Source organism: Melospiza melodia, chromosome Z, assembly GCF_035770615.1.
Source record: "Melospiza melodia melodia isolate bMelMel2 chromosome Z, bMelMel2.pri, whole genome shotgun sequence".
Lineage (NCBI taxonomy): Eukaryota > Metazoa > Chordata > Aves > Passeriformes > Passerellidae > Melospiza > Melospiza melodia.
The window spans coordinates 10,300,908-10,321,129 of record NC_086226.1 but is presented as its reverse complement, the minus strand read 5'-3'; the positions used below and the strand labels follow the sequence as shown (position 1 = coordinate 10,321,129).

The 20,222-nt window shown below is 39.1% G+C and overlaps 1 protein-coding gene and 1 non-coding gene across 4 annotated transcripts in view; both read left to right on the top strand.

Moving 5' to 3' along the window:
- The window catches only part of ZFR (zinc finger RNA binding protein), a 47,126-nt gene that overhangs the window by 11,658 nt on the left and 15,246 nt on the right, over positions 1 to 20,222 (top strand). For 2 of the 3 annotated variants that reach the window (XR_010031307.1, XM_063180959.1), the window contains exons 3-12: positions 6,828 to 7,110; positions 8,548 to 8,692; positions 9,507 to 9,725; positions 10,888 to 11,138; positions 12,549 to 12,740; positions 14,820 to 15,120; positions 16,038 to 16,231; positions 17,496 to 17,615; positions 18,134 to 18,279; positions 18,643 to 18,805. Coding sequence is in view for 2 of the 3 variants with exons in the window: in XM_063180959.1 (XP_063037029.1) it covers positions 6,828 to 7,110; positions 8,548 to 8,692; positions 9,507 to 9,725; positions 10,888 to 11,138; positions 12,549 to 12,740; positions 14,820 to 15,120; positions 16,038 to 16,231; positions 17,496 to 17,615; positions 18,134 to 18,279; positions 18,643 to 18,805 (2,014 nt within the window). In the remaining variant the exon portion in view is untranslated. The remainder of the gene's footprint in view (positions 1 to 6,827; positions 7,111 to 8,547; positions 8,693 to 9,506; positions 9,726 to 10,887; positions 11,139 to 12,548; positions 12,741 to 14,819; positions 15,121 to 16,037; positions 16,232 to 17,495; positions 17,616 to 18,133; positions 18,280 to 18,642; positions 18,806 to 20,222) is intronic. The other variant, XM_063180960.1, reaches the window with a different exon arrangement.
- LOC134432641 (small nucleolar RNA SNORA66) lies at positions 4,110 to 4,247 on the top strand. The gene has a single exon (XR_010031382.1). It is a non-coding gene; the product is annotated as a small nucleolar RNA SNORA66 (small nucleolar RNA).

Here is a 20,222-nt window from a genome sequence, read left to right as displayed (position 1 = left end):
AAATCCAGATCTTCTTTCAGTGTTGCTGTTGGGAAGTAACTAACAAAAGTTCTCCTGGATTCCATCTAGCAAGCTCTTATCTAAGCTTTTTTGGGGAATAATGCTGCTTATTTGTAAACCTACCTTATATGGCTGTTTAAGGGAGACAAACACATGGTTGTGGAGCTGAAGAACATTGTTTTGCCAAATGGACACCTGTACCTCATTATTGCTGTTGACCAGCAGTTTCTGCTCTCTACTACTTCTAAGTGTGCTGCCAGCATTTTTTTTTTTTTGCTTTGAAAGTCGGTGTTTCTTTTTTGTATCAAAAGCACTGCTACAATGTTCTTGCTGAAGGTCCTTAGGCACTTCAGAAAAGGTTATTAATTGCTGCTTGAATATTGTGCTTTTTGACAAGAGAAATAGAAGTTAGCAACAGAATTATGACATTAATCTAGTTATTTTAATAAGAAATACAGAGTAGTGATTACTGACACCTTCTGTTTTGAGACCTTGTTCTCAAGGTGTAGGCTTTTTGCTGCTGATGTTTTAATACAAGTTGGCCAAAGAGTAGAGTTTTCCAGGCTAAATATCTACCTAGCATTACACCAGTTTTTCTAAATCTGTGCTGTAGCTCATTTGATTTTGTGGTGTAGAATTGGGCAAGGAGATCTTGGTAATTATTTGGTGCCTCAGTGATTGCAATGGAGACTTTGCAAACAGGAAAAGTATTTTAAAATACTGTTTTATTTCAGAATGACAGTTCTGGGTTTACACGACTGGGTCCAATGTCAATACCATGCAAACAGCCACTGTATTACTAGTATATCCAACTTTAAAAGTATCAGGGCAAAACGTGCACCTGCTTTGAGAAAAGATACTTGCATTTGATGAAAGGAGATTTGTGCACAAGATAGCAGTGTGGAGAAGGCCAGTTTTTGCTTTGCCCTTTGCTCTGGGATAAATTATGCAAGATTGAGAGACAGGGTGGCCCCCTCATCCCCACCCCTAGAAAATCAGATTAGCATGGAATTAGAGAAACATACATGGTCACAACTCTTTGCAGTCAGTCTTATCTAGCAGATTTAATATCATAGTGGTGTTTTACAATATGTGGCACTTGTGCTGATACTAATGCAACAGAAAGATTGGTATTTCCCATCGTTGGTGTCAGAAGGAATTATAATAGATGTTATTCAAAGATTTGAGTCAAAGGTGTTTCAGAAAAAATACTTTTACACAGTAATACAGTATTGCTAGTAAAGAGTTAACCTCTCGTTTTCTCAGAGTTATTCAGTTAGAATGTGAAAGATGAGGACAAGTTATATACTGTGGTAAAACTATTTAATAGTGGTGACCTTGTTTGAGAAGAGGAAATAAAGAGAATGAGGAGATAGTACTACAGATATGGAAGTTTAAAAACAGGTAAGGAGAGACAAAACACTTTAGGTAAGGTCCTGCAAATGACCTTCTGTATTTGAATGAAATATATACCTACAGAATCTGGAGCAGAAAAATTTGGGACATCATGTGCACTTCAAACTGGCTCTGGATGGGATAGGGAAATGCAGTAACACATGCACCTGAACAGGAAGATGAGCATGGAAGAGTATATTGTTCCCAGGAAACAGGAATTAAGTCAGCCTTGTAGGGAAGCACTATTTCTATTACAGTCAGAAACACCTGAAGACATAAGTCTGGTATCGGTAAAATACATTCTTTTTGAATGAAAATTTCTTGTGGAAGATCTGGTATAACAGTAGTACAGCAGAGTACAATTGGAAGCTACTTGTAACTTCCTAAATTAAAGAATAACTTATTCTGAAAGTGAATTTAAACACTCCAAGAATTGTTACATGAGGGTGCACTGAATTGAGTGGTCAGAAACTGGTTATGCCTTGTAGGTGTTGGTTTAGAGCTCATTTCCTTTTGAAATTGGAGCTTTAATAAATGAAGGAAAAAATTTTTGACAAGATGCTCAGACATCATGTGCTGGTTTTGGCTGGGGTGAGCAGTTGATATTAGGCTGTGCTTTGGATTTGTGCTGAAAACAGTGTTGTTAATACAGAGATGTGTTCTTTATTGTTGAGCAGTACTCACAGAGAGTCAAGCAAGGCCTTTTCTGCTCCTCACCCCACCCACCAGTGAGGGACCTGGTGGTGCACAAGAAGGTGGAAGGGGACACAGCCAGGACAGTGACCCCAACTGACCAAAGGGACATTCCATACTATATAGCATCATGCTCAATGATAAAACTAGGGAGAGAAGGAGGAAGGAGGTGATGTTCAGAGTGATGGTATTTGTCTTCCCAAGTAACTTTTTCTGGCTTTCCTGAGATGGCTGAACACCTTCCTCTTTTCTGGGCATAGTGCCGCACCTCAGTGTTTTGTGTGGGGCCCAGAACTGGCCGCTGGATTCAGGGTGTAGCCTCACCAGTGCCCGAGTACAGGGGAGAAATCAGTGCCCTTGTCCTGCTGGCCACATTCCTGATACAGGCCAGGATTCCATTTGTCTTCTTGGCCACCTGGGCGCACACTGGCTCATGTTCAGCCACTGTTGACCAGCACCCCCAGGTCCTTTCCCACTGGGCAGCTTTCCAGCCATTCTTCCCCAAGTCTGTAATGTAGCCTGGGGTTGTTGTGACCTAAGGGCAGGACCCAGCACTTGGCCTTGTTGTGCCTCATATCATTTGTTCTGGCCCATTAATCCATCCTGTCCGAATCCTTGTTTTGTTTTGCTTGTGTGTGTGGCCTTTGTCTTTCATATCAAACTGTCTATCTCAACCCACAAGCTTTCTCAGTTTTACACTTCCAGTTCTCTCCCTGCTTCCAGTGTGGGGGAGTGAGCAAGTGGCTGTGTGGGGCTGAGTTGCCAGCTGAGGTTAAACCACGACACACTGGAACGGGTTGTCTGGAGCAGCCTTGGAGTCTCCATTCTTGGAGGTGATCAGCCCCTGAGCAGACAATGCCCTGAGAAACTTCTAGGTTTGAAATAAACTGTCTTTTGAGCATTGGATAAGAACAGGTGACTTCCAAATCCTTGTTTAAACCTAAATTATTCTGTGAATTTCAAACTCCTCCAAGTTAACAAAGCAAACTGAATCAAGTGTATTTGGAAGAGAGCCTGGACTCAAAAATGCTAGTAAGGGATATTAGAATTTATTTTGGGGAAGAGAAGAATTGATCTACAAAGAGAAGTGGCTGCATCAATGAGTTAGCTGCTTTCTCTGCAGTCCTGCCATACCTGTTGGTCTATTCTTAACTCATAGAACCTACAGAGTAATTAGTATAAATTCAGCTTTTCCCCGTGGTGTTGAGAGATGTGGTGAAGAAAATGCACGCTGACATACTGTATTTCCTTGGTGTTCTAATAACTTGATAACATGCCTAGGTCTTTTGGAGACTTACTTATCAAGACTAAGAAGAAATTCTTGATGTGGTGGAGTATGAAAAATGACTGCTTAAGATAGAGATTAGTAAAATAATTGTAGAGAAGGAGCTGGTAGAGGTCATTAGTAGAATTAGAAGAACTATTATCAAATAGCAGTAATTGCAGTGGAGTTCACTAGGGATTCGTTATGACTTTAGTATTTCTACTAGTGTGGCATATGGTGCTATTTGATGTGAGGAAAATTGAGTCAGTACACAGGTAACTTTACAAGAATCTTTACAAGAAGCTAGACTGCTGCGAGAGAAAGGAGAAAGCAGTTGTCTGGAGTAGAGTGGGTGGCACAGCTGAAACTGAAATGACGCATGAGGTTCTTGCCATCTGTAGTCAAAGAAAAACAGATAATATTAAGATAGGTGCACAGATGAAGGAAGAGTGGAATAGGGAGTTTGGCAGAATAATCTAGGAGGAGCTAAGTTCATCTCAGCAAACGTGGCGAGGCACTAATCACCAAATCAGGATAAGAACTCTTGTCAGTTAATTAAAGAAGTTGGCACAAGGATATTTTTATGTAAATTAATTACATTGAAATGTCTGCTTGTCTTCAAGGCTTTCAGTAAGACCACGGAAGAGAAGAATGTCACAAATTTAGAGGAGATGTCACCATTAATTTCTGTTACATAATGTAACACAACTTTTAGAAAGGAAGAAGCAGTCAGTGATAGAATACTTTTCCTGCAATCTTGCAAACTCAATCACTAGCTCTGCATGATGTTGCAGAAGCAAGGGGAACAGGTTTGCTAAAATAAACATGGTCATGGAACCTGTATTAGCTTTAGAAATCTAATTATTTGGGCTGTTAATTCTGTGCCGTGACAAGGAATTTTGCTGCTTAGTTGCACAAGAAATGAAGTTGTCTGTACCATAATCTTGTTAATAGTTCTGCTGGTAATGTTCGTAATCTCTTCACGATTTTAAATACTAAAAACTATCGGGTATCTTTAATCATACATACTCCGAGAACTAAAGCATTTTCTTTGCTTAACTGACTGGTACTGTTACTTTGTAGTGTGTTGTGAGCACTGTATCTTGTTTTGTAACAGTAACAAATAGTTTCATGAAGCATGGAAAAACCACGCTAGTGCTTCAGCCCAAGTCTTCTGCTCCCTTTTTGCTCTGTTTCCCTGTATATATATAATTAATATTGTTCTGACTCTCAGCAGACCTGTTTTGTAAGCTGCTGTGTTTCTTCACATATCTGCCACGCTAGAATATGACCCCAACAAGAAACCCTTACATTGTTTTCTGCTTGATTAATGAGTTAAATCAGTGCACTGAATGGCTTGACAAGTAGCAGAATTAGCACCAGGGATGGAATAAAATGGCTTAGCTGGGATTGGTGTTTGGGAGAAGGGAAGACTAAGAGTGGGAAAAGTGTGAAGCAAGACTTACCTTGTTGGCAGTATTAGACTCTTGATGTGTTCAACTGCAGTCAGTTAAGCAGTCTGCTGTCTGTTTATTCAGTTTAATGTGATTTTAGTAGATATATATGGCCATGATAATTATCTCAGATTTGGTGACTATTTTACACTTCTGTACTGTTAGTTATGTAGATAATGAGATCTAATTTTATAGACTATCTTTAATTTCTACCATCATGAAACGGTCTTCCTGAATGTTGTGATGGAGTCCAGTTTCTCATGTTAAGTAAGCAGAATTTTCCTGTGAACACCAGGGAGGAGGAGTTGCAAGCAGCGATGTGAGGTACATCCAAGTGGTTTGGGTCTTTGCATTTTGCTCTTAGGCTAATAATTGAAAATAACATAAAACATTATTGTATGTGCAATTCACAACTGTAGTAAAATTGGATAGAATGCAAGTAGTCTTTAAGCAGTGAGGGACATGTGATGGGAAGAAGGTGGAGTCCAGGCTTGTAAGTCCTTCAGTAGTAAAATTTTCTGTTTCTGCTGTGAGAATGGTTGGGAGGGGGAATTGGCTGCGTGTATGTGTTTTTTAAAATTATTAACGTAAGTGGGTTCTGCTGTAATTGAAATGACAAAATCAGGTTTTCTAAAAATAAGTAAGAAAAAATTACTGAACACAAGGGAGTTGTGGAAATTACTTTTGTGAAATTAAAAGTGTATGGATATAGCTATTATTGAACAGCAGTGTGGGAAATGTACAAAAATAATCAGAATTATTACTGAATCCCCATTTGATGTCATTATTCCAGATAGTGATATTTTACCTATATTTTACCTGCTTCACTTTATTTGCTTAAAAATCAAAATAAGTATTCCAACCTTCTAATCATAATCCACAGTTATACATCATAATAGGACAACATCATGCACAGTTACATATCAGTACAGGATAGTAATTCTTGTTTCTGTTCAAGTAATTAAACCTTTGGAGCAGTCAGTTTTTATTTCTGCTGTTAGTATCTGTGGATTTTTAGTAAATTGATAAATATTAGCTTCCTACCTGCAAATTTTGGAGAGGCAGATTAGTCTCAGCAGGTGCCTGGGAGATTGCCAGAGTGGTTTTCTTGCTCAGTGTGATTGTCTGCACTTGTGATGCTTTGTGTTGCGTCAGTGGACTTCTGCTCGGGCAAGTGGGACCAGCTCCTAAAATTCCAACCATCTGTTGGAGAAGTCCCCTATCATCTGTGTGTGTCTAAGTAAATACAGCAGTTCTGAGCTGATTTTCATGGCTGTCTTTAAAATTTAATTGCTTGAATATGGTGTAATGAAAAACTTTGTGTTAGTACGGGTTAGTAATGAGCTTTCACAGAAAAGTAGCGTTCTTCTTAATTTGACAGGTATGTCACTTTACTGAAGAACAACTAAAGTATTTAAAACTTGCTAGTCTGGAAAAGCTATCAGCTTGGGACTGCTGCATTATTTTGAATGAAAGACTTGTGTTCCACTGCTTGGAGAAAACTCAACACAAACACCTCCCCTTTATGAAGTAAATAATCATCTACATGAAATATGAGGAACTGTAGAGATGGAGCACAGAGTAATGGGTACAAGTCGAAAGAGGGGACATTTAGTTTAGGTGCTGGGAAGACATTCCTTACTCTGAAAGTGGCAAAACAGCTGGAACAGGTTGCCCAGGGAGGCCGTGGGTGTCTCAACCGTGGCAGCATTGGGCTTGAGTGATCTGGTCGAGTAGGAGTTGGCATGGAGGTTGGGACTAGATGGTCTTTAATGTACCTTCCTGTCTGTTAACATTCTGTGATTGTGGTCTGTGTGTCCATCCACAGAAATCAGAGAATGATACAGCCTTTTTCACGGGGATGGGAGATGGTTAATAAAAGAGATAATACACAGAGATAGAAGGCTGCTCGAGATCTGTCTGTAGAACAGGAAAAGTATTAATCAAATCTGGGATTTTGAAATGTATAGGCATTAGCTTTGTGCATTGGATTAATTACTTTCTGTCTTCTGCCAATACAGCCAGCAGCCAGCGTCGGGTGTAGCCTATTCCCATCCAACCACAGTTGCCAGCTACACTGTCCACCAGGCGCCGGTGGCGGCACACACGGTCACTGCAGCCTATGCCCCGGCCGCAGCCACGGTGGCGGTGGCCAGGCCTGCCCCGGTGGCCGTGGCAGCTGCTGCCACAGCTGCTGCCTACGGGGGCTATCCCACGGCACACACTGCTACAGACTACGGCTACACGCAGCGCCAGCAAGAGGCTCCGCCGCCACCACCTCCTGTCACCACACAGAACTACCAGGTAGGTTCCTGCTGCGTGATTTTTAAGAGGTGCTTTCAGAGGTGGAAGCCTGTTTGGAAAAGAAAATGTGATTTTCCACAACTGCTGCTGTAAAGAAAAGCGCTGTTGTCTGTTAGCATAGATGTTGGCTTGGTGTGCAGTAAACTGGGTCATGGAGCTGAAAAGACTGTTCCAGTAAAAAATTTCAGTAGAGGTAGAAATGGTTCCTTTGTCAGATTCCTGGGTGCCACTGGAGTCTAATACCAAAGCCTATGAGGTCAGAAGATTGCTTTAGGAGATAAACTACCCTGTGGGTAGTTTTTTGGATATCCTCTTCTGAGATCCCTGCCTAACCATCTGTGGATACAGGCTCTTGCGAAAGGGCTTTTGCTCTCTGTCCCCTTTCATCTTGAAATACTATGTTTCTTGCAATAGCTTTTCACCTTTCTAATTCTGAACTTACCAGGGCATTATCTAGATTCTAATTAGCATTTTGGTTTGTTTAAAATGACTATATTATTGCTGCATGTTCTCAGTTCTTTTGTATAGCTTCTGCAACTCATTATATATTATGAGATCAGTTATTAGATACCTTTGGAAAAAAAGATAGTCCCTCTAAACTAAATAAAATAATTTCTGTTTACACAGGTTGGACGAAAAAAGATTTTGTTGTTGTATTTCTTGGAATTAAAAAGGATTTTAATACATTAGTGTATTTCAGCTCCAATAGGTCATGCCTTGTTCCCCCTCAGTTGATCAACTCTTTGTGTTTTGCCATAAACATGGAGAGGATGGGAGAATGTATGTACATGCATGTAGTGGCTTCCAGGCATCCCCTTCTAAGCTTATTAGAGATCTCCTGAGTTGTAAAGGTATCAAATGAGCTACTTGCCTTACCTTTGAAGACCAGTTACGTTTCCCTAATGAACTCGTTGATACACCAAAAAGTAAAAAAGGCTTTAAAAATACCACTTTCGTTCTCCAAAAAATTTAACTAAGAAAAATGTTGTTAATGGTAACATTTTTAAAGCCGATACAGGCTTATGTTTCTACCCCTGAGATTTTATTGGCCCTTGTAGAAATTCATGTTTCGTAGAGATCTGTGGTAGATTTTTTCTTAATATTTTACTGAAATAGAATCTGATACTGTCATTAAAAATTATTATGAGTAGATGCTTTTCAAAAATAATTTGGTAGAGAAACGGATTAATAGCATGAGGATAATTCCAGTATTCAGTCTGTAAAGGGCAGCTAGGGCTCTTTCAGGCCTGAAGTATCTATGAAAGTAAATTAAATTTTCTCTAATGCATTTATTTGTATATCCTGTACATGTAGATGGGGAGTTTTTATTCTACTTGAGTAGGCCAGAAGATGGTCCACTGTTAATTCCACTCTGCTGATAATTTCTATTACTCTAGCCATACACTTACAGGCGGTTTCTCTGTTTTGAATCCTTAGGATTCCTACTCTTACGTTCGATCCACCGCCCCAGCAGTGGCGTACGACAGCAAACAATATTATCAGCAGCCAACCGCGACCGCTGCAGCCGTGGCTGCTGCTGCCCAGCCACAGCCCTCGGTGGCTGAGTCCTACTACCAGACAGGTGGGTGGCATGATTCAAGCTGCTCTCGTTAACTCACAGTCTTGTTGACTACTTTAAGCCTTAAAAATAGTTGTTTGACTGCTTCACATTATCTTTTTCTGTTTTAAGTTTTGCCACGTAATCTCTGTCACTGCGTGGTAAGTTTTTCTGTGCCTAGAACTTCAACACTTCTGACATTGCCATAAGTAGCTGCCTCTGAATTTTGGACTGCCCCTAAATATACTCGAAACATACATCTAGGCAAAGTTCCTACTGATTTGTCTAGAAACCTTGCAGAAGTTTTATCTAGTTGAGATAATCAATGTTGTGTTCAGATGATTACTCAGTTAGAAATACTTGTTTGATTCTCTAGGTTCTTCATTTATATAATTCTCTTAATTATTCGTATCATGATTGCTACAAAGCTGAATCCTGCTTAGTATTTTTTTATGTAGAATTAAGAGGAAAGTTTAAGTGTGCTTTGGTTTGGAGTATTCTAGTAAAACTGTTACATAGGAAGGTTTTTTAAAACCTGTTTAAAACCGTGTTAAAAACATGATGGCACGGTTAAAAACAAATAAATAAATTTAAGGCTTACTTCTGTGAGCTGTGACTTGATTGAGATACATGGTATGAAATGCACAGCTATGACAGTAAAGCAACCAAATGTACAATGCTGAAAAGCAAAACAAATGAAAGAAAACTCCTAAAACAAACCCCCACTTCTTACACATTTTTTCACAAACATGTTGTTAATTTTCCCTTAGTATGGTTTCCATTTCACTCAACTAAAACATGTCAATATTTCTACACTTGTATTTTCTCTCTTCATTAGCTCCAAAAGCAGGATATAGCCAAGGGGCAACTCAGTACACCCAAGCCCAGCAAACACGGCAAGTGACAGCTATAAAACCTGCAACCCCAAGTCCAGCAACAACGACATTTTCCATATATCCAGTGTCCTCGACTGTGCAGCCAGTGGCAGCTGCAGCCACTGTTGTTCCATCCTATACTCAGAGTGCAACGTACAGCACAACAGCAGTAACTTACTCTGGTAAGAATTTTGCATATTTTCTTGCTAGGATCTTTGAAGTTGCTGCAGAAGAGGCTTTCAACGATCAGAAGTTTAGCACTTCATGCTCAATTACATTGTAGTCTGCTGAGAGGTAGCAACCAGTTCAGTCATTGCTATGCCAGAATGTTTTGTGGCATCTTCAAAATAGTTTTGATGTCTTACGTACCTATTTTGTTAGATATGAGAATATACAGAGTGCTTACATAGCTACCAAGCAGTGACTTATTGTAAGATGAAAAGGAAAAAACAGGGAATACAAAATGTAACAAAATGCATCCACACAGATGTTACTCCCAGGAAATGGGAAGGGTGTGTGCAGTTACAGAGACAGGGAGGAACAGTTCGGTATAAATCTTGTAAGTTTGGGCTGTCCTGACCCAAAATGGAATGAGAAATGTGTGCTGGAAAGACTTTATTCAACCATTAGGAATCCAAAACATAGTTAAAAATGAAAATATGGTAACTTCATGGCCATAGATGGTAATTAACTGGCATGTTATACCTACCCTGAACTTTTTGTTTTCTTTTGTTTCTTGCTTAAAAAGGGATTTTAGTACTTCCTTGAGACAGAGCCTAGTTTCCTTGATTTACTCAGCTAGAAGTCAGGGACTGTTTTAGTGAGTGAAACATCTTCTCTATACCAAAACAACTTAAATCACTGAAATAGGATGTAATAGCACTAGATGTTCTGTCTTTTATCTTCATTTTTTTCCCTTCCTCTCCATATTATCAGTCCTTGCCATTTAGAAACATGAACAGCAAATCAGATTCTAGAAGATTGCTTGCTTCATGTGGCCTTTGCTAAATCTTTCATTAAAATTCTTGTTCCATCATACCAAATCTTACCAGATGTACCAGGAAATTTTGTATGTTCTCTAGGGATGCTTTGTTATATCCAACTTAACTGTATGTCTGCAAAGATGTGTCTAGAATTTAATATATTCCCACACAATTGTTGGCTGTATATTTGTCTACTGTGAAACACGAAACCAAATTCAAGACTGCCTGACAAGATCTCAGTGAATTACTTACATCTTGCTTTGCCCCTCAACTGTTATGCAACATGATTTGAATTAGTGCATTATGTAATTGATACATTAAATATGGTGATGTAACATTTGTTTTTATTTTAACTTTTCAGGTACCTCCTATTCTGGCTATGAAGCTGCAGTGTATTCAGCTGCATCGTCCTATTACCAACAGCAGCAGCAGCAACAACAGAAACAGGCGGCAGCGGCGGCTGCGGCTGCTGCTGCGACAGCTGCTTGGACAGGGACCACCTTTACTAAAAAGGCACCATTCCAAAATAAGCAACTGAAACCAAAACAGCCTCCCAAACCACCCCAGATCCACTACTGTGACGTTTGCAAGATCAGCTGTGCTGGACCACAGGTATCTGTATTATGTATTATTCTACTGTGCTTTATTCTACTATACTTTATTCATAACTTCTTGAGCTAAAAAACCTTACCCGCTTAAGAGTCATAGAATTGCAGAATGGCCTGGGTTGGAAAGGACCTTGAAGACCATCTGGTCCAAGCTCTATGCTGTAGGCAGGGACACCTTCACCAGCACAGGTTGCTCAGAGCCCCATCCAGCCTGGCCTTGAGCACTTCCAGGAATGGGGCACCCACAGCTTTTCTGGGCAGCTGTGCCAGTGCATCATCATCCTCACCATAAAGAATTTCTTCTTAATACCTAAACTTTCTGTCAGTTTGAAGCTATTGCCTCTTTTCCTGTCACTCCATGCTTTTGTAAAAAGTCTTTCTCCATCTTTCTTACAAACTTCCTTTATGTACTGGCAGGTCCCAGTTAGGTCACCCCAAAGCCTTTTCCAGGTTGAACAAACCAAATTGTCTTAGCCTTTCCTCATAGGAGAGGTGCTTCATCCCTCTAATTAAGAGTATTTGTTAATTTTTAGACCTGATTCTGTACTTGTACTAAAGGAATAATGAAATAAGAATGCATACTATTATAGAAAGAGCTCCTGTTGGAAGACATAAAGATACATCCCCTGAGCTTGTACAGAGGAGCTTCCCCTGACTTCAGAATTATTTGAAACTTTGAATGTGATTTGTTTTTTTAGCATAGAAAACTTCTTAGAAAATATTGTATTGAAAGCTTTGGAATTACACAAGATTAGTGAATGGGAAACCTGAAAATTTATTCTTCATTATATTCCAGTTTCCCAGTTTAGTGTCATGGTGGGTAAAAGTGCCTAGAAAGTGGATAAAAAATCATGCAGAATGTTTATATCTGAGTTTGGCTAAACAGTTCTTTTACTTTAGATAAACATGTCATTATTTCCTACCCTGTCTGCTCTAGATTGCCAGTGTTGATATAGGAACTAATACCAACTTCTGCATTTCATTTTCAGTACAGCTTTACTTGTGCCCCACCTCCTTTTAAATTTATTTTTCTGTTTATCTGGATACACTTAAAGTTTGAGGGAAACTGGAAATCAAGAATAATTTAATGCAATGCAGGAAACTGCAGTTTCTCATCCTGTCAACTTTTCAGTGATGTGAGACTGTTGATCACTACTTGATCGGGAAGTTGAGAAGTTAGAGGAGAAAAACCTGTATTCTTTTACCTAAGTGTGGGATCCTAATGCTGGAAAAGAAAATGTTCTGGTCTTAGAAGTGGCCTGTTAATGCATGCCATACCACAGAAATGTTCAGTGTAAGAGGCACTTCCTAGGTAAAATGTGTTTTCTGCCATGTTCTGTATTACATGTCTTCACGGGAATGATGAACCAGCAGTAAAAAGACAGCTTACTGTGTGTTTTGTTTATTTAAACAGACTTATAAAGAACACTTAGAAGGCCAGAAACACAAAAAGAAAGAAGCAGCATTAAAAGCTTCCCAGAACACCACCAACAACAGTACTTCTGCTCGTGGAACTCAGAATCAGTTGCGCTGTGAGCTCTGTGATGTGTCTTGTACCGGGGCAGATGCTTATGCTGCCCATATCCGTGGAGCCAAGCATCAGAAAGTAAGAGATTTCTCTTGTTCTTGCCATGCAAATCAGTATATACATTTCTCCTCATCATTTTTATCATTTTAAGGAAGGAGAAAATATGCAAAACAAGTATAATCTAAATTATTTTATTTAAAAATTTTAGTTCTTCTTTTCCCTTCAAATTTGTCTTTAGGCTCACTGTTAGAAGGGCATTGTTGAAAAAAAAGGGGAAAATATTGCTATGGCATCAATGAAAAGAGGATATATTAGGATATCACCCAAATCATAGGAAGAAGGTGTGGAGTAAGATGAGGGAAAGGTACCATTCTCAAGACTGTTCTTGAGATTAATCTTACTTGTCTGGCTCAGACAGTAAATCTTCCAGTGCAATTTGAAACACTGTAAGCTAAGCCAGTGCAAAGAACAGGCATCATTCTTTGATGGTTCCTGCAAAGAAAACTGTCCTCTGGAAGCAAGGAACAATGTCCTGTAGTAGACTTTATAATGACTATGTTTAGAAAACTTATGGTACATGTGTTTTTCTTAGTGTTTGGGTGCTCTTTTTTGGGCATCCTGGAATAAAAACTGTGGGCTGTGCTGAGAAATGTGTGACCTGTGTTTTAAACTTGGCCATACAACACTAAGTGCAATGATAGGTAGGATATGTGTTTAGAAATTACAGATCTTCCTTATAACTCTGGAAAGATTAATGCCGCTAACAAATAACAGTATTAATACCCTGCTTTTATAGCTCTTTACGTCTCAGGACACAGGCATCAGTAACATTTTGCCTATTAAAATCAATAAATCTCATAACATGTTTAAAATTATCTTCCTCTAAGAGCAAAAATCAAAATATAGAGAGACTTTACAGAACTTGCCCAGTGTTCTTCCTTTAGTAAACTGAGCCATTACTTTCTTGGGTTGTGCTCCATAACTCTATAGGTATATGCAGTATAGTATATATTATCCTTTTATATTTGGATATAGTTTCCTTTTGTGATAGTTGCAAGCCATTGCTGGGTTTAGGTTCTTTCACAAGTGTGAAAATGGTATCACAAAGGACTCCATTGCTGTGGTAACTAAAGAACTGTGTGCATTCTACTGGAAAAAAGTAATTTTGAACAGTTGCTTGAGTTTAAATTTATACTACTGTGTGACATTAACATGTCAGTATTCTGATAGGGAGCATAAAAAATAAGAACAAAAGCCTAAAAAATTAATTTGGATAGTTGTGTGCATATCATGATTGTGTATATGTTCACGTTTAAGGCATGTCTCACAGGTTTATATTTTTTTTACTGCTGTTTTCAACACTCAGTCTTTAGTTTTGATCTTGCATATTTTTTTCATATAGATTACTTGCATTGCTTTTTCAGATGGTTGTCAGCAGACGCCAAAAAGAAGTATTATTCCATGAGAGACATTATAGAAAGGCCTGTGCTTATTAATGTTAATAAGCATGTACCTCTTTACTTTCTATGAGATACTGAAGAGCTCTGAAATACCTCTTGAATCCTCCTTAACTATTTCTAAACATTAGAAAAAAAGGGAAAAATGGAAGGCATTTGCCTAAGGATTCTCTTCAGTTTGGCTAAATAATGTGTAACTTCTTTCAAGAGGAAGACTCTTGAAATGTAGCAATCAAAAGACACAGTGTTGCTGAAGCTGAGTTAAATTACTCGTAGTTACAAATATTGTTTGGAACCAAAATATTTTAATGTTCTGCCGATTTGAAGGAGACTAAAAAGTGACGAGACAACAAAACAGATACATTGAAACACTAGGAGCAAAATGTATTCTTGAACTTATCCTGAGTTGTAAGCTTGTTGTATTTATTATCTAAACAGTTGTGGGAGTAAATGCCTGGATTTCTAAAGCGAGTAAGCAATGTAAGATAGCAAGTGCCTATTTCCCTGTTATAGGTGACAAGAGCTTTTACACATCTGTCTTTTTTTCTTTCCTAAGACCACTTTTTGTAAAAGAACAAGCTAACTCTTTATTTATATTGATTTTTTTTTTTTTTTAGATATTGATATTGTTGCTTGTGATAGCTGTAAAAATAATGTATCTCAGAGAGATCATGTTATGAATTTCTCTTCCTACTTACAGGTAGTAAAGTTGCATACAAAACTTGGCAAACCCATTCCTTCGACTGAACCAAATGTGGTTACCCAAGCCACTTCCTCAACATCCACATCGGCTTCCAAACCAACGGCCTCTGCTTCAAACATAGCAACCAGCAGCAGTACAGTGAACTCCTCTGTTGCGTCCTCTGCAGTGAAAGTTCTTACTCCCACAGCAAACACCACACTTAACACTGCATCCAACAACAAAACATCTTCAACCGCTGCTAACATAGCAGTAAAGAAAATATCTACACCGAAAATAAACTTTGTTGGCAAGTACAGAAGTCAGTCTTTATTTTGAAACCTAACCTATTCTGTAAATTTTTCTTAAGAACTAGTGCAGCAGACACAAATATATTTAGGTAACTCCATGCTTGAGTTACTCTGCTGTGTTTAAGGGAATTACTGATAAGTGAGAATTTCTATAAAAGTTTTGCTTCAAAATTGATTTTGGTGTTTTCTGCCCAGTTGTCTCCACCTAGCCCCTCCTGAATACTTTTCCCACTTTCATAAGAAGCCTCTCACCTTTGGTTTCTTATGTAGCTGCTGCTGGAGTATTGCAGTTTACAGTCCTAATTTCAGCTCACAGCCTGGGCTGTTAATGCACATGCAGTAGATTGGCAACTGAAACATCCTTTTTCAGTGGAAAACTAACCATGTAAGCTTTGAACTAAACATAACAGAGATGGGAAGCAGCTGTTCCACAATAAGCTACCCTGCTCTTCAAGGAAAGAACTATACAGCTGCAATGCTAGGAGTATACTGCCTTTATTAGTACAAACATTATAAAGTTTTGAAGTACTGGTTTTTTTTTAATATATAAATTTACAAAATAACAACAAAAGAGATTATTAAAATACATTTTCTGAGTTGTTTCCCATTCAGTCCTGTCCCTTGAAAAAGTAGGAAAACAAATAACAAAAATGGCGATTTTATAAAGCAGAAGTTTTTCTTGTTAGAGTAAACGACTTTGGTGTTTAAGTAACCTGAATGTTGTTAAATTTACTGTTAAAATACTTAATTGTATTGAAAATATATTTAAGTCTTGGGTGATTGTAAAGTCCAATAGATTTTAAAAGACCTATAATTCTTTGCTCAAATCATAGGCATTTGCAAGTAAAATCTTCAGTTTGCACATTATGTTTAATCACATTCTCATTTTATGAAGAGCAATAATTTAACTTTTGTTTGTGATTTCTAGGTGGTAATAAGCTTCAGACAACAGGAAGTAAAATGGAAGAAATGAAATCAGCTGAAAGTGTTAAAACACCTCCTGCTGCTACAGTGCAAACACAGGAAGTAAAGCCTGACACAGCAGCTGAACCAGTGACTCCCACAACTCTTGCTGCCTTGCAAAGTGATGTCCAACCAGTGGGCCATGACTATGTGGAGGAGGTATTAATATGAAAATATGTATTATTTTTTAACTGTTATAGTGAACGTAATCATGGAGTGATTGAGGTTGGCAGGGACTTCTTTAGATCACCTGGTTCAGTCACCCTGCTTAAGAAGGACCACCTACAGCCAATCACCCAGGAACATGTCCAGATGTTTTTTGAGAATGTCAAAGGATGGAGACTCCATAACTTCCCTGAGCAGTTGTGCAAGAGCACAGTCAGTCACAATAAAACAGATAGTAAGCTATTTTTCACTTGGTGCTAATTGGCTCTGGTCCTGGCACTGGGCACCATTGAAAAAAGTCTGGCTGTGTCCTCTTTGCACCCCTCTTCCAGGTATTCACATGCACTGATATGATCCCCCTCAGCCTCCTCTTCACTAGGTAAGACAGTTGAGGTCCCTCTGGATGTCAGTGCAACCCTTTGGTATATCATCTCCTCCTCTTAGTTTTTTATGTCATCAGCAAACTAGCTGAGGATACATTCTCCCCCATCATCCAGAGCATTACTGAAGATGTTAAAGGACTGTATTGATCCAGGGGCTGCATTGCTGGCCATTGGCCTCCAACTGGACTTCATTCTGCAGATCACTGCCCTTGGCCAGGTTGTCCAGACAGCTTTCAGTCCAGCTCACTTGTATACTTATCCAGCCTATGCATTAGCAGCTTGTGTTAGAGGATATTGCAGTGAGACTGTGTCCAAGGTTTTATTGAAGTCCATAGGGACAATCTTGACTGCTCTGCCTTCATCTGCCAGGCCTTCACCTTGGTGAAGTCATTCTGACTGCTCCTGATGGTTTTCTTGCCCTGATTGTACCTTGAAATGGTTTCCAGGATTAGCTGCTCCATCGCCTTCCCAGAGATCAAGATGGGGTTGACTGTAATTCTCTGGGTTCTCCTTGAAGATAAGACTGACAATGCATTGAACCTGCAAAGGCTTGTGCATATGTTTACGTTTTTGTGTTGTGCATATTTCTTTTTTCTTCATGCGGTTGGTATGACATAGGTGGATCAGCTCTGATGTGAATTTGGCATGATACACAGGTCTGTGATTTATTAGCTGACTATGTTCAGGTTTAAATTTAGAGCTGTGTACTCTTTGAAATGGAAGGACCTTGTTCCCTGCTCAATACTAAGCACAGTGGTGTGTCTGTGACATTATCCAGTGGCACTGGCTAATTTGATTAATAGATAATTTAATTTTATATCAGCCTTATAAAATAAAAAATAAATGACTAAATGTGTAATAACTTTATTTTTCAGGTAAGGAATGATGAAGGAAAGGTGATCCGCTTTCACTGTAAACTCTGTGAATGCAGTTTCAATGATCCTAATGCCAAGGAGATGCATTTGAAAGGGCGGCGGCACAGACTTCAGTACAAGGTAAAAATGCTAATGCTTCTCTCTGAAAATCAACCAGATATCAGCTAACTGGTCTGGTCACCTGCTCTTAGGTTTGAAGATTAGACAAAAGTAGGCACTCTGGGTAAACAGCATGTAAAAAAAGAGAAATATATTTCATAGGCAGTGTAGTCTTAAAAGAATAATGCAAATTGTGAAATTATGTTTTGGTTGAGGCTTTTTTAAATGTTTTGAATGTTGCTTGTAGTCTAAGCGATGCTTAGTGAAGTGAAGCAGCAATAGGTTCTTTATGTTGTTTACCATGAAGTTTAAAGAGTATGAAAAAGTATTGCTCAGTGTTTTTGGTAGGATAAACAGCACACACTCTTTGTGTTGCAGACTTTTTAAGGATAAGTGCATTTGTGCAGTTCTAAAACTGCATTTTACTCCTTTTGATTTTATTGTAGATGGAGTAGTGTATGTTAAATATGCCAGAACTACTCCATACCTTGAGATGAGGACAGGAAAGCAACATTTAATTCATTACTCTTCTGATCTAGAAAAAAGTAAACCCAGACTTACAAGTAGAAGTGAAGCCCAGTATTCGAGCAAGAAAAATTCAGGAAGAGAAGATGAGAAAACAGATGCAGAAAGAAGAATACTGGAGAAGGCGAGAAGAGGAGGAACGCTGGAGGATGGAAATGAGGTAATGCATTATGTTTCATGAATGAATGTGACAACCTGCTGTCAGATTGTCTGAAACTAAGCTCCATAGTTACTTATTTTAAATACTTTAGGGAGCTCTATACTGTCGTGTTTTAAATTGTCATTCTCTCACTGGGGTTTTTGTTTGCTATTCTTCAATCCTTCTGAGTAATGCAGAGTTAGTAGAATTACTTTTCCGTAAATGCAGACCTACTTTTACAACAATAATTCATGTTGTTACCATCCCTTCATTGGTATTTGCTCATGGCTAATAGAAGTTGTTGAAGACAGAGAAGAATCTGTCTAGAGCAGTGTCAAGTATTAACTGCTGTATAAAAAGAATACTTTGATTGATGCACTTCAGACGATATGAAGAGGACATGTACTGGAGAAGAATGGAGGAAGAGCAGCATCACTGGGATGACCGTCGCAGAATACCAGATGGAGGATATCCTCATGGCCCTCCAGGACCACTAGGTCTGCTGGGGGTTAGACCTGGAATGCCTCCTCAACCCCAAGGACCAGCAGTGAGTTTCTTACCTTGAGAAAAAAATTTAACCATTCTTACCAGGAGGCACAGTTAAGAAATATAAAATTACTCAGTGCTACTGCACTTGTGTCTGGTGTTTCTTAATAAAGGATTTGGAAAAGAGAGGAAGAAATTATATGCTAATGAAATAGCGTAGGTGTACTAGTCCTCCAAAAGAAGTCCAATGAAATGACAAGAGGATGCTTTAAATATTGCTTCTTATGAAACACAAGTCATACTGAATTTTTCTATTTTTTATTTTATTTGATTGTGTTATACAATATTATATACCTAATTGTGGACAAATGTATGGATAAAAGGTATCTGGGCTCTCAGACTTTGAGAATAATGGTTAGTGGTGCATCATATTCTAGCAGTGTGAAGTTGCACATGGGTTGATTCTGGCATTAAACTGAAAAGCACCTTATCAAGGATCTGAAAGGTGATGGAGTTGAGTGCACATTGCTGAGGTTTGCAGCTGGCATGAACCTGAATCACGCTGGGATGGGGAGAATAGCTGATACCTTGGATGGCAAGGCCACCATCTAGAGGCACCTAGGTGGGCTGTAGGAGTGGAACATTATGGAATTCTGCAAGTACAAGTGCCTAATGCTGCACTCAGAAAGGAAGAACCCCTTGCATTGATTGAGGCTGGGTAGCAGCTCTGCTGAAAGGGATCTGGGGGTCCTGGCAAACAGCAGTGGGCATGTGCCAGCAGTGTGCCCTGGCAGCAGGGCCAGCAGCTACCTGGGCTTTAACGGGAGCACATTAAGGGAAGTGATCAGCTTTCATTAGACCCTAACTTCAATGCTACATTTAATTGTGGGCTTTCCAGTACAAGATACATAAACTATAATGGGCTCAGTGTAGTGGTAGATGTTCAGGGGTCTGGAGCACTTGCCCGGTGAGGAGAAACTGAGGCATCTGAGATTGTTCAGCCTGGAGAAGAGAGAGCTTCAGTGGGACAGAGTAGCCTTCTAATAGCTGTGCTTTATAAAGGGGACAGGCTTTTTATCGTCATGAGAGGGTGAGATACATCCAGCTTAAGCAAACACAAAGGAGATTTAGAGTGAATACAGGAAATCTTTTTTTTTTGTACAGGTGTTGTGCAGCCACCATCTTTGAAGGTTTTCAAAAACTAACGGGCTAAAGCCCTGAGCAACATGATGTGGTCTTACAGCTGACCATGTTTGGAACAGGAGATTGGACTAGATGACCTTTTGAGGTCATCCTGTACAATCCTGTGATTGTACAAAAGAAATCATAAATACCTCATTTTGCAGCAATATCCAAGTATTTCCCAGTTGAGGAGTGCCTCTGATCTCAGGATTTGGCCTTAGTTTAATTTTGATACACTTCGTGTCTTTTCAGATATGATTGATTGTGACAGTGTAGGCTGTTGAGGAAACTTCATG